General features: G+C 43.2%; 2 protein-coding genes across 3 annotated transcripts in view; one reads left to right on the forward strand and one right to left on the reverse strand.

Moving 5' to 3' along the window:
• The window catches only part of LOC130127362 (epidermal growth factor receptor kinase substrate 8-like protein 1), a 37,596-nt gene extending 30,234 nt beyond the window's left edge, over positions 1 to 7,362 (forward strand). Inside the window, exons 18-19 of the mRNA XM_056296988.1 lie at positions 926 to 1,058; positions 5,367 to 7,362. Coding sequence (XP_056152963.1) covers positions 926 to 1,058; positions 5,367 to 5,453 — 220 coding nt within the window. The 3' untranslated portion in view covers positions 5,454 to 7,362. The remainder of the gene's footprint in view (positions 1 to 925; positions 1,059 to 5,366) is intronic.
• Positions 7,363 to 8,032: 670 nt separating this feature from the next.
• Positions 8,033 to 14,532, reverse strand: rexo4 (REX4 homolog, 3'-5' exonuclease). Of its 2 annotated transcripts, XM_056297043.1 has the most exons (9): positions 14,478 to 14,532; positions 13,292 to 13,384; positions 12,808 to 13,154; positions 12,213 to 12,365; positions 11,596 to 11,789; positions 10,757 to 10,845; positions 10,594 to 10,668; positions 10,390 to 10,464; positions 8,033 to 8,987 (listed from the first exon to the last, which is right to left on the reverse strand). In XM_056297043.1, the coding sequence occupies exons 2-9, from the start codon at positions 13,301 to 13,303 to the stop codon at positions 8,835 to 8,837; spliced, it is 1,098 nt and encodes a 365-aa protein (XP_056153018.1). In that variant the 5' UTR covers positions 13,304 to 13,384; positions 14,478 to 14,532; the 3' UTR covers positions 8,033 to 8,834. The 2 variants fall into 2 exon arrangements, with proteins under 2 accessions (XP_056153018.1, XP_056153017.1); XM_056297042.1 differs by lacking the exon at positions 14,478 to 14,532 and having other exon boundaries at positions 13,292 to 13,795.
• Between the last annotated feature and the right edge of the window lie 7 nt (positions 14,533 to 14,539).

The raw sequence follows: 14,539 nt of genomic DNA on the forward strand, positions 1-14,539 counted from the left end.
ACCGGACTGATCACACCTCCCCAACCCACACACACACACACACACACACTATACAGTCAACATTCACACTGTTCTCTCCAAATAACACAACTTTGCATGAGAAGTCTCAGCTTTGTTGTTGTACATCAGATACAACTCAATGGCAAAACAAGGACGCACGTGGGCTCAGTGTCATAGATGTGAAGCGTCTGAAGTAAGCAAGGCCCCGGCAAACCTGTTCAGTAGATCTAGACCGTGTGTCTACAGAGACCTGTAAAATACTAAGAGCTTCCTGTGTTTCCGTATTGTTTCCAATGGAAGTGTGCGTTAAGTGCTCGCAACCCAATGCATGGACCAGAAATCCTATTAGAGCCTCATGCCATCAGTGCCCCTCCTCTTTCAAAAGATGAAACTATTTCAACTTTTGCACATCAGAGCCAGATCTGCTTTATCAAAGAGGCTGAGAAAGGAAAACAAAAAAATCAAAATGAATAAATTAGTGTCGATGATAGAAAGCTGTTTGCCATCTTGTATGTATATTATCACAATATCAGTAAATAAAGAAGGAGGAGCACTTTATTTGTCATGGAACTTCACATTGTGTTGCAGAGGTACCGAGCCTCCCCTCCTCCCAGCACTCGGGAGTCTGCTTTTCACACGGTGCAGTTGTTTCTTTTCCAGAGGTCTCCGGTCGACACACAATCTTATATACTATATACTTTCAAACGACACTAGGTTAATAAAGACAGAGTTCACCAAGCAGCTCATATTAAATATAATTGCTATGATACATCGGAGGAGGGCTGAATGCTGACGTACTCGAAATTGTTAGCCTTTTTTAATTTTTTGTTTTCATTCTGGTGGAACATGTTTTAAATTTTCAAGTGGTGCAATCAGTGTGTGGTTTCTTTTTCCACCAGCATGTTAACAAGAGTCTCTCTCTCAGGACGGTATTGTGTCTGGGTGTGCTGACAGGTGCTCAGCTCTTCTCCCTCAACAAGGATGAGTTACGTGCTGTGGTTCCAGAAGAGGGCGCCAGAGTGTACAGCCAGCTGACGGTGCAGAGAGCACTGCTGGAGGTAACGTTCAGCCACCAGTCTGACAATACACCCTTTTATGACCTACGTCACGCATAGTATTCACGGGCATTTTGGCAGCAAAAGAGGCAACTTCTCCATCTCCAGTCAATGCAGATTGCAAGTGGATTTTTGATCGATTGATATTTACATTTTTAAAATGTCATCTTGTTGTGTTGTGGGTTGCCAGAACAGGTCTAGCAAAACTAAAGGTATTAATTTCTACCGCATTCCATCAGGGAAAAGACCGTTCAATGGAAAAAGGAGAAGATTGTGGCTACAAGCAATAAAACAAGTCTAGATAAATACATAAGTGGCTCTCATAACAAATAGAAGTTATAGTGTAGCATAAATAAGGTTATCGCATACATGGTCGCAAATAATAAATTTTTTGCTGCCAAAATGCGCGCGCATAGTAAATCACGTGATCACTGTTTACCAACTGTAAAAGGGTCTTATACAACATGCTCAGCAACAGTGTGCCCTTCACTGCCAAAGGGTGTCAATTCTGAATGAAACTCTGATTCAAGCTTAAAAAAAAAAACTAAATTTTTTCAGATAGGGAGAAACAAATCTCAACAAGAGACTTACGCATTATGATTATGATTATTAATATTATTATTATAAAAACTGTGAATATCCTGAGAAAGTTCCTTATCTAAAGTAACGAGTGGGTCTCTTGTTGCGATTTGGTTCCTTTAAGACTGGCTTAAAAACCATGAAATGTCTTGATTATCATTTACATTTCATACTTACTACTACTACTACTACTACTTATAATAATTTGTTTGACGTTTGATGAGTTTTAGACTCTTAGCTCAAGAGTCCATGTTTAAATTATCCACTATAATTTACAGATGTGTAGGTGCATTCAACATTTTACAACTTTTTGATATGCTGTAATTTTCAAAATGATCAATTTAGACTCATATGAGTGACAGACGGGTTCAAGGTGGGGGGTGGGATTACATCAAGCATCGGCTCTGAGCCATTTTTTGTTTGCAATGGTGATGGACAAGTTGACAGGTGAGATCAGGCAGGAGGCTCCATGGACTATGATGTTTGCAGATGACATTGTGATCTGTAGCGAGAGTAGGTGCAGGTTGAGGAGAGTCTGGAGAGGTGGAGGTATGCACTGGAGAGAAGAGGAATGAAAGTCAGTAGGAACAAGACAGAATACATATGTATGAACGAGAGGGAGGACAGTGGAATGGTGAGGATGCAAGGAGTAGAGGCATATGAGTTTAAATACCTAAGGTCAACTGTTCAAAGTAACAGAGTGCGGAAGAGAGGTGAAGAAGAGAGTGCAGGCAGGGTGGAGTGGGTGGAGGTTTATGGATGTGGTGAGAGAGGACATGCAAGTGGCTGGTGTGACAGAGGAAGATGCAGAGGACAGGATGAGATGGAAATGGATGATCTGCTGTGGTGACCCCTAACGGGAGCAGCCAACAATAGTAGTAGTAGTAGTAGTAGTAGATCAAGTCAGACTTTTTTTTTTACTTTACAGAGAATTCATTTTCAGAATGTTCTAATTTGCTGGACTGCTTTGAGTTGCTTTCATTGGTCTTTTTCTAGTTAAACTGCAAAATGTTTATTGACCACCGAAGCCCAACAACGATTTCTTAAATGAACTTTCTGTTTTTCTAACCTTCTTATGTTCTTTGTCCCCTGATGTAATATTGCGGGGTGATTTTAATATACACATGGACAATGTCAACAATACTCTCACAAGGGATTTTACACATCATACCCGGACAGTTTTGGATTACAGCAATATATTGATTTTCCTATGCACGCCAAAGGACACATACTTGATTTGATCTGATTTGCTGCTCTGGTGTAGCTCCTCGTAATTGCAATGCATCCGATTTGCCCATTTCCAACCACAAGTTAGTGTCTTGCGATGTTAACTTAACAGTATCCAAAACAAGTTTGTCACGCTCCATCTCATTCCGTAACATTAAGAATATTGATATATCTGCTCTTTCTAGACAATTTATCCATCCCAGACGAACTGGTTTCTCATTACAATGACGGACTTTATAGTCTTTTAAACAATCTTGCCCCTTTAAAAACCTGGTCTGTTTCCTTTACCCACTCTGCCCCTTGGTTTACACCTGCACTACGTCAGCTTAAAGCTAAAGGCCGTTGCCTGGAATGCCTTTACATGAAAACTGGCCTTGTTGTTCATAAAGACATGTATAACGACCACATACTTCATTATAAGGAGGCTCTGTCCACGGCAAAATCGTCTTATTATGCAAATTTAATTAGATCAGGCAAAGGGAACACTAGAGCCGTTTTCCATGGTAAACAATATTTTACAGCCACCAGACATTCTTGCACCTCACCTGTATTCAATTGCTCAACGTAACACCTTCATGACCTATTTTAATGCCAAAATTGAAAATATTCAGCAGCAATCGACCTCGTCGAACAATACCGCATACAGTTCATCTTATTCACCCTTCTATGTTCCCCTCTCTTCTTCACTATCTAGTTTTAAACTCCCAACTGTTGCAGAAATATCTGGTTTTATTCGCAAATCCAAGTCATCCACCTGTCAGTTAGACCTCCTTCCTACTCATTTAGTAAAAGTCTGTCTACCGTCTCTATCCTCTTTAATAACTGATATCATATATTCCTCCCTTACCTCTGGTCTTGTTCCCTCATCTCTCAAAACAGCTGCAATAACTCCAATACTCAAGAAACCTGTTGCAGACCCCAACAATTTGAATAATTTTCGCCCAAACGCAAATTTACTATTTCTTTCTAAAACACTTGAAAAAACAGTTGCATCTCACTTGTTGCACAACAATCTGTTTGAACACTTCCAGTCTGGTTTTCGCTCCATGCACAGTACAGAGATAGCCTTAGTGAAAATCATTAATGATCTGTTGATGGCAGCTGACTCTAGGCTCTTAACCATACTTTTCCTTCTAGACCTGAGTGCAGCCTTTGATACCATCTCACATAACATCCTCCTAGAGAGATTAGCTTTCATTGGAATAACTGGCACCCCCCCTTGACTGGTTTAGATAATATCTTGCTGGCAGTAACTCAGTTTGTCCAACTTAAAATTTTGAGATCACAGTCCTTTCCTGTTACTACCAGTGTTCCCCAGGGCTCTGCATTGGGACCCCTCCTATTTATTTTTTTTACCTATTACTACCTCTTGCCCACATTTTCAAGAAATCTGGCATTCAATTTCACTGCTACATGGATGACACCCAGCTTTATCTATCCACCAAGCCTACCTCCACTCTTCCACCCACTTCCCTTTCTGACTGCTTACTAGAAATTAACTCCTGGTTTTCATACCACTTCCTCGAACTTAATAGTGACAAAACCGAGGTCCTCCTTGTAGGTACTAAATCTACTTTGGCTAAACCTGATCGTTTTTCTCTAACTATTGACAATTTTATAGTTCCTCAATTGCCTCAGGTTAAGAGTCTGAGTGTCATCCTGGACAGCACATTATCTTTTGAAGCTCACATCAACAATGTTACTCGGTCTGCATACTTCCACCAACACAATATTAATCATCTTTGCTCATCACTTACATCTAACAGCACCGCCATATTCATTCACACCCTGATTACATCCTGTATTGACTACTGCAATTCTATCCTCTTTGGTCTTCCCCTCAAGTGTCTTCATACATTTCAATTGGTCCAGAATTCAGCTGCCCGTATCATTACCAGAACTCCTTCCATAGATCATATCACTCATGTTCTTCAGCAACTCCACTGGGTCCCTCTTAAATACCGTATTGACTTCAAGAGCCTGCTTCTCACCTTTAAAGCCCTTAATAACCTAGCTCCTTCATATCTTTCTGAACTCCTTCATATCCACACACCCTCGCGCACTTTGGTCCTCCTCTGCTCTCCCAACTCACTACACCATTGGCCTGCTTGACTACCATGGGGTCTAGAGCCTTCAGTCATTCTGCTCCCCGCCTATGGAACTCTCTCCCACAACAACATCCAACAACAATGACTCTCTTTCAACCTTCAATTCCCATCTCAAAACGCACCTTTTCAAACTGGCATATTCAGTCTGATCCACACTTCATTGAGTTTTGTGCAGATGATGATTTTATACTTATCTGTTGTATTAACTTTTTATTGTCTACCCTGCTTTATTTTGATTTTATGCTGTCTGATACAGTGCTGCTTGTTTTTTTCCAACTGTGTTCTGTAAGGTGTCCTTCAGTGCTCTGAAAGGCACCAACAAATAAAATGTATTATTATCATTAAAATGCTTCGGTAGAACAAATGACCTAAGCCCATCTGTTAACATGCTCCTCAGGATGCCAGGAGAGCCACGGAGCTAGAGACGGTGATGGAGAAGCAGAAGATGAAGGTTGATCTGAAAATGGAGAGCAGCACATTATGAAACCTCAGTGTCCACACTGTGAAGTCCAAATGAAGGATTTGTTTTGCAACACGTGCAGGAATTGTTTGTAGCGGACTTGCAACGGCTCCATGATTTGCAAGGAGAGACTAAGCACGGCCGACAAGTGCCTTGACAGCCAACAAGAATTAAAGAGGACCCTCTTAAAGAGTAAATGAATCGCCCCAAAGCCAAAATGGATGGCCTTGATTGAATATACAGTACACTAATACATGAGGTGCCTGTTAGAGATCAGCTTTCTGATGTTAACTTCCATGTTGTATACCAAAGTGTCTTGATGCTGACCTGTAGGACTGCTTGCCTGTGCCGTGTCTGCCTGCTATCTAAATGCCAAGTTAAAATGGATTTCACTTCAATGCCATTCAGCACATTCCCGCCTGTTTCCTTCTGCAAAGTTTTCTGCATACTCCCTTGGAGAGAAAAGGCGCAGTTTCCAATAATAAAAAATATTTGCTGAGGGTTTATAGAAAATGTTCTGACAGAACATGAACAGTTATACACGTTAGTCTTGATGCATGCTCAATAATCCAGGAATCCAGGTAAGAAAATCAAAGAAGGTTGAATCGGTTCATCTGGATACATTTATTGACAAGACAGTTGATATCTCCAATGAGGTGCCCTTCGTGGGTTGAAGGATGGGGCTTGATGACACTGCTGGGCGGGGCTGAGTGTCCTAATTGAGGCAGCGGATTGACTCAAGAGGGCTCGGGCCGGCAAAAACGGCTCAGTAGTTAACAGCCGTCCAATGAGACTGAGGGACAGGCTGTCGATAACTTCAGGAGACATGTGGAGGTCATCGTCCGAGCACGTGTCTCTATTTCACACGGTACAGCACCATTTTAGGTTTTGACCAGGAAAATGGTCAAAACAAAAAAATCCACCAATTCACCCCCCCCCCAAAAACCCCCAAAGCAATTAAGTCCAGCATCCTGAACGTTGTATCCAGATGAACGGATTCATTTGATTATAGATATCGGGTTAAAGTGGGTTGTTAATCTAGAAGCGATTGATTTTTAATATTATCAGGTTGTGGTAAATGTACCCATCACTGACCGCGGCACTGTTGGAAGACACACGTCCATATTTATACCGTTAACTGACTGCTTTTCCGTTTTATGCCACGCACATAGTAACGTACGCTCCCGGCTTTGTGTAAAGGCTTAAAGATTTAACAGACATCACATTCTGGTTTAACGTCTCGTCATTACACACCCTCCTAGGATGGAGGCGCCTATGTTACAATGCAACCGCTGACCGGTGAATATTACATTACAGTAGTTTGAGTGGAATAATAATAATGCTATAGTGGAATAGAAATTAGATGTGAACGTATTTAATTTGAGCAAAAACACAGTTGACCTGAAATGCGGGTAGAAGGGGGACATTTAAGATCAGTCATAAAGGGCTGAATGGGAAACGACCATTTTGTTAGATTTATTGTATTTGAGATCTATTTTACATTTGTGGGCCGTGTGTAAACAAGGAGGCCTCCTGTCCATCAAAGCTGTGTGTGTGTGTGTGTGTGTATATGAAGTGTGTATATGATGAAGTGTGTTTGTGTGTGTGTATGAAGTGTGTGCGCGCACGCCATATCAAAGAACCACTTGACATACAACACAGACTGAAAATGCAAATGGCACACCGGGATATAAAAAATGTACACTAGAAAACTGTGGTTGCTTTTCTTAAATGTAATATAACTGGTTCAGCAAGACGACTGTAGGCAACACGGGTCAGGACTTCCCTCCTGCTGGCTTCTCGGCACCAGCTTCAGTTCATTTAATCGCTTTTTTTTTGTCATGAAATTTGAATGCATTTAATTCTTTTAACCTCGTGTCTGCTTAGGAGCAGCAGCCAGACCCGCTTCCATGAACATCTTGTGGGTTTGTTCTGCGACACTCTGTCTGTTTGGATAAGAAAATATTAAATTATTAAACTAATTCTGCTTCCTTCGATGGTGTGCTCTTGTAATACCCATTATTTCATTTGAAGTGGACACTTGTATTTCTTCTTTTTTTGGGGGGGGGGGTCCCCTTTTTCTCCCCAATCATACTCCACTCTTCTGAGCTGTCCTCCACCCCCTCTGCCGATCCAGGGAGGGCTGCAGACTACCACGTCTCCTCCGATACATGTGGAGTCACCAGCCGCTTCTTTTCACCTGACAGTGAAGCGTTTCACCAGGGGGACGTAGCGCGTGGGAGGATCACGCTCTTCCCCCCCAGTTCCCCCTCCCCCCCGAACAGGAGCTCCAACCGACCAGAGGAGGTGCTAGTGCAGCGACCAGGACACATACCCATATCCAGCTTCCCACCCGCAGACCCGGCCAATTGTGTCTGTAGGAACACCCGACCAAGCCGGAGGGAACACGGGGATTCCCATGTTGGTAGGGAACGGACTAGACCACCACGCCACCCAGACGCCCCACTCGCAGTACTTCTAATTCACTCAGACAGGAGGCATAACGGAGTGTTTCTGGAGCGGATTTGATCTTGCGGGTGTAAACAGACTCAACCCTTTTTTTCCCCCTGTCAGCAGATCACAATGAAACACCCTTAATGGGAACATAAGAGACCAAGTCTCCCTTTTTATTCCGAAGTTTCTCAAAGAGAACCTGAAGAAAACTCTTCACACCAATCAGGAATGAATCAGCTGTTAAAACACAGACACATCATGGCGAGACGGGTTCTAAACAAACGTCACACAAACGCAATGATGAAAACAACACAACAGCAAGGCGACCAGTGATCACGCACAAATGATTCCTACGTTCTGCTGAGGTCTGTGTGTACACATACATGTGTAAAAACACATACTTCACACCGTATATGTGATGTTGACAGAAGAGGCCGCTGCCGACCACACCAAGGAAGATTTCAGGAGTTGGTTTTCTGGAAAAGTTCTGAATGAAAATGACCAAAAGAACAGGTGAGCTGTTTAAACCGCTTTGTACCGACAGTCAACCGACCACACCGATCTGAGATCTGACCACGGGGTCCTCCTGACCCGGACCGGGTCTCGGCTAAAGAACGGTGAGCGCTCTCAAGTGTAAAGACCTCAGGCTAAAACTCAGCCTCATCTCTCCAACAGCCTCATAAATATTCAGAGACGCTTTGATATGATTTCTTGTTTTTTTTCATGTCTGCCATTTTCTAACTCCTGTAAAGCATCGTTACTGGAGATATTTTCTTTGTGGATCAGTTTTCACAGCTGGTTCACAACTTCCCATATTGTGCTGATCAGCGTTATAAATGCAAATTTAATCTGCCAGTTGGTGCTTTTGTTTTATTTCGACAAACCCGGTGATATTTCCAGTCAAGCCTCCAGTGGTCTGTCGTCTCCCAGCAGACAGACACCAGTTTGAACTCATGATCCCGTCAGATGGCTGCTCTCCTTTTTAGCGGATTGGGGTTTTCTCTCGTTCTTTGTGCCATTGTTTCTCTGTTTGGTTTTGATCTCGGCCTCCCAATTCTTCTTCACCAGTGTGTACAGTCTCATGGTGGCCTGCGCATCCTGGACCTGGAGACAGACAACAGTTAGAGAAACTGAGAGATGTGAATGAAGCTAGTTAAATTATAATTCATTGATCCATTTGATCCAACCTAATTTTGTCATTTTGTTGCCCTACATCTTCCAGACTGGGAGCAGCAGAGCACCACCCGGGGGTGAGGTGTCTTGCCAATTCATCTGTAATGTATGTCTGAAGTGAACGTGTCGTTTCTTGGTGTGGTGGCGAGCTAAGTTTGCTCATCAAGGATAAATAATTAATAAATAGTAGTTAATAATCAAGAGTTCAATGGTTTTATCTGGTATCCCATTTGTCCAGGTCAAATCAGAACTACCAAACCAGTCCTGGGATTTGAACCGGCAAACCTCTGGTTTGCTTGCTTTGCTTGCAATGATGTTATCGCCCACCTGTTTATAAACATTAATATTACTGTGGATCAACATATTTCTGTGCAAATCAATTTTAATCCCAGAAAAAAGTGCTGTTGTCAGGCCAGGATCATAATAAATGTGTTGAATACTTTACTTTCCAATGTATGCTGATTAGGCTCAGAGTAGAGAATCTGTCTCATTTTGTAATAAGGCCGAGTCTGTTTAGTTCTGAATGAATTTCAGCCTCAGAACCTGAAACTAGACCCTACACTTGGCGGCGAGGCCAGCATCAGTAAGATTTTTCTCAATGGATGAGAAGACCATTGGTTTTAAATGTGGGAATCTGTGGCAGATCAACTGCGTTGTCAGGAAGATGCGTCCTGGGTTGACTTTACTTTTTTTTGGGATCCCCCCCCCCTTTGCGCCCCAATTGTACCAAGCCAATTACCCCACTTTTCTGAGCCATTCCGGTCGCTGCTCCACCCCTCAGCCAATCTGGGGAGGGCTGCAGACTACCACATGCCTCCTCCGATACATGTGGATTCGCCAGCTGCTCCTTTTCACCTGACAGTGAGGAGTTTCACCAGAGAGACATAGCGCATGGGAGGATCATGCTATTCCCCCCAGTTCCCCTACCCCCGGAACAAGTGCCCCAACCGACCAGGGGAAGTGGAAGTGCAAGTGCAGCGACCAGGACACATTCCCATCTGCAGACACAGCCAACTGTGTCTGTAAGAATGCCTGACCAAGCCGGAGGTAACGGGGATTCGATCCAGCAATCCCCGTGTTGGTAGGCAACGGAATAGACCGCTACACTACCTGGACGCCCCTGGGTTAACTTTATAAAAGGTATTCATAAGTCACATTTAAACTCAAACAAATGATTCTCCCTCCGCCCCCATTTCCTTAAGAAGCTCAGTAAAAGTCTCAGTATGAAAAACATTTGATGAGTGAGAGAGTGAGCCCATCACCAGGCTGACTGTATATTTCAGACTCCGGATCTCGGTGTAAATCTTAAGGACTGTACGAGGTGTCGACTTACGGAGGAATGTTCTCCCTGTTGTACTTTGACATGGAGAATGTCTCTGCAGAGCACTTTCAGTGATGGTCGACCGCTCTGAAATAAGGAAATCAGTTCAATGAACACAAGATTGCTCTCGACTGGGACCATCCATTTGATGGTCCTGGACATGATATGTTTTCATATCCACAGCCGATGGACACGCCAATCTGTCGTTTCTCATACCTTTACCATCTGCTTGAAAGGTTTATACTTCTGGGTGTCCCGGATCTTCTTTTTGGGATGATCCAAAAGTAAAATCTGGAAGGATTTTCCAGAGCAGTTCAGAAGTGCTGAAAATGATGTTTATGATGAAAAAAAATTAACATGAGCAAATGATTCAGGTTACCTTCAGGTCATTGTGTATGGCGTGGCCCACTGCTATCCTCCCCCGTAGGATGTCAGCCACCTCCATCTGGACCGTCTGGATGTCCTCCCCTGCAACACAGTACAACATGACTGATACAGAACCAACAAAGTGCTTCCAGAAAGCAACAGTTTACCAAATCAAAAGGGTTCTATGCCAAACTCGCACGAGTATCGTGAATAAAAACAAATGATCCCACGATCAAACTCGTGCACGTAAAACGAGGTGAAAATTCACTTTGGGTTTGGTGTGACCAAACCATAACAATTATGCTTCCCTGAAGCACAATGCCCTGTAGACACCACAACATGAAAACACCCTTGTTGTGTTGTATTAACTCTCAGATATACGTTGCTTTGGATAAAACCGTCTGCAAAATGAAATTGTAAGTGTAAGTAAATATTGTAATAAACTTGTAAATATTATGACTACTACATATAACATTACCAGTGAGTTTTGTGACCTGTAAATAACACGACCAGCAAATATCATTACATGATAAGTCAATATGTGCAAGGGCTGCAGACTGGTAGAGACTGAAACCAACAAAGCCACTTAGGCAGCCATCCTTTCAATGTTTTGTGATTTAGAATTAAAGTTTTATATTTAGACTTATAAATATATGCTGAGTTTTATAAAGTTTAGCTTTATACTTTGAGTTTTAGTTTGCAATATTTCATGTATTATGAAAAACTTTTTTTTTTTGCTTCTAAATTGTTCTCATTTCAAGCACATTGTATGCTTTTTCATGTACAAACTATGCTGTACTAATAAAGTTTGACTGATTGATTCCCAAATTAACAAAGGGTGTCCCAGCTCACCGTCTTTGATGTCTCCCGGTCGGATGCCGCTGAAAGCGGTCCGGTAGTCGGTCACCTTCTCGGTTGGTTTAACAAACTTGTCGTAGATGCACTTCCCAAACTGGTTCACAAGTGAGACGCGCGCCACAATGCTCTCCTCTCCGTCTGGACCAACGCCCACCATCTCACAGTCGATGGCCACCGCCCTGGTCAGGCTGGGTATCGCCATGGTCAAAGAGGGAAGAGGTGAGAGGAGACTTGGTCAAAGAGGAGTCACCTCCTGGCACCCACCACCGTTTTCATTTTATGTTTACTGTTTTTCAATTGTCTGGAAACCGTTCTGTGACAAAATCACTTAAATCTACCAATCCATGTATGTACGTATTTATCCATTTAAAATACTATTTATCTGTACCAATCTATATTCTGTTGGTCTGTCTATCCATTTATCCATCTGTTTGTTGGAAGAGGATGCATAGCAGAATACATGAATGCAGTTAATGCACATGAAGTAAGCCGCCAGCTGTAAGCTACTTCTAAAAGCATCACAGCAGGTCAACTGCATGTTTCCAACACTTCAACTAAACTCTAGCAGGCCTGGTATGGAGACCCAACACGCCTTATATTATGTAATTCACCCTTTGAAGGCTCCCTCTTTGACCAGGGCACTCTCAGTGTCACCAGAGGAGTTCCTCTGAATGCCCTGCCTCCTCCTCATGATGTCTGCCGCTTCTGCTCCCAGGGTGGCCTCAATGTCATCAGGGTCCACGTCATCAAACCACAGGTCAGCTCTGTCACAACAGGAAACCCAGCAGACAGTAAGCTTTGATTTGAAGGTCTATGGTGGAGTGCAAGATGAGCACCACTGGTAGTTGTTGGTATAGACAAATAGAGACATCATGCATCTAGTTTAAGATCACAGATCAGACAAACAGGTTTCTGCCACTGAAGTAAATGCGTGGGAGACATAAGACCACACTGCAATCCATTCAACATGGGCTGTCGGGATTTTCCAGTTGGAAGTTCGGCTGTCCAAATTTTACGTTTCAGTACAGCGGCTTGGAGAAACCAGGTAGGACCATAGATATTCACTTCAGACAGATGTTGGTGTGGCATCTAGTGCCAACCTTAGACACTTCAACTGAATTAGCAAACCAGAAGGATACAGAGTAAGAGTCAGAAATCTCAGCTCCCTGTGTTGAATAGAATGCAGCACTAGAACAACATACTCACTCTGTGGGCTTCAACTCCTCCGCTGCTGCTGCTGCTTTCGTCTTTTTTGCTGCCCGCTTTGAGTTCACCATCTCTCCATTGTTCTTTCGCTTGTGTTTCACTTTACTCTGTTGTACCTCAGAACCATTTGGACCCTCCGCATCCCCTTTACAATGCTTCAGGCCAACTTTGCCTGGAACAGCTTTGTCCTTTCTCACTTTCCCGGCGCCCTCCTGGGTGGCGCCGGGGTTGCTCTTAAATATCTTTGTGGAAGACTTCTTCTGGGTGTCTGTTTTTTGTGAACTGACATTCTTGGAGTTCTGTATCCCAGCCTGCTCCTTCTCTGGTGGCTTATTCGTCTTCAGCAGCTGCGGGGAAACAGATAATAGCGTTGAGATCCGTCTGACTTTGGTGAGATACTAATGCACCGTAATCTAAAATCATGATGTGGAAAGGAAAACTCTGTGGGCACGACTGACTGGTAGAAGCCAAAATGGGCGCTTACCTCCTGCAGCATTTTCCAGTTGGCAGAGAACTGTTGGGCATCTTTCGGGGGTAGCGTTTGCCCGGCTCTAGTTTTCCCCTCCTCGGCTGCAGGCTGTTTCAGGTTAGATTTGTCCTTAACCCAGTGTATCTTCTTCTTTCTGGTCTTCTTTTTCTTCTCTGACGCTTTGGGCTGTCGTGATTTAGCTGTGCCCGACTCAGCTGCGTTCGCCTTCACCTTCGACATTTTGGGAACTTGCGAGGGAGCTAATTTGAATTTGGAGATAAAGGAAAACTGCCCGTGCTGCCTCTCCGCGTTCGACCGTCAAACTTGTCACAGACTTGCTAACTTAGACAGCTGCCCTTACGGTAAACGACGGCAAAGTTAATACACGTTCACCAATAAATGTTATTTTCATGAAGACTACAACCGCATCACGTCAGCGGATTAATAACGTTATCTTATTAAACTGCGGTTAAAAGTTGCTTAATCGCTCCCCTAACTAGGAACAGCCTCGACCGCCATGCCGAAATGTGTACGTCTATGTTGTGTAACACCAAGATGCGTCCGGCGGAAACACTAAACGGTACGATTTGCCAAACTCAGAGGAAATCCCAGCTACACTCAACATTTAATTTTACACTCATTGCAATGCAATGGGAAATTTTAATTTTCGGTTAAAATAATGACCTTTTAAGTAACGCATCTTCAGACGCAGTAGCCCCGTTAGGCAAATTGATTCGCTAAGAGTGCGGAACTTTCCTTCATTTGAAATTTACCGTACGAGCGCAATATTCTCCTGCACGGCAGTCTGCCCAGGCCAGGCTGGTGGATGTTTTCGTAAAGACGACTCAGATAATCTGCCCGTTATTCTATTCTGTCTAGTTTATATATGTTTTCCGAAATTATAGAATCCAGGGTGCTCAATTTATTCACCAATTTGGCACAAATTTAGGTGGACGTTTAAATAATTGACGGAAAGCAGTTCGGTGCGTTTGTGGTCTGATGTAGCACCGATTCACTGGACGTTCATGTAGCAATAGCTCGAAAATGCCGTAATTAAAGCCACTTTTTGTGAAAGTACAACTTGTCTGTTAATGCCAGTGGGGTGGCGGTGGTTTGAGCTGTATGTGGTGTAATATTTGCACAGATCATTACATGTGGTAACAGGAAATACACTTGAATTGTCTGAGTGCAGTCTACTCACGTTGCTGGGGGTTGCCTGTAGTGCCCGGATGTTGGATTATACTGCTCTGCATGCCCAGGTGT

This window comes from Lampris incognitus, chromosome 17, assembly GCF_029633865.1.
Source record: "Lampris incognitus isolate fLamInc1 chromosome 17, fLamInc1.hap2, whole genome shotgun sequence".
In the NCBI taxonomy this organism is placed as follows: domain Eukaryota; kingdom Metazoa; phylum Chordata; class Actinopteri; order Lampriformes; family Lampridae; genus Lampris; species Lampris incognitus.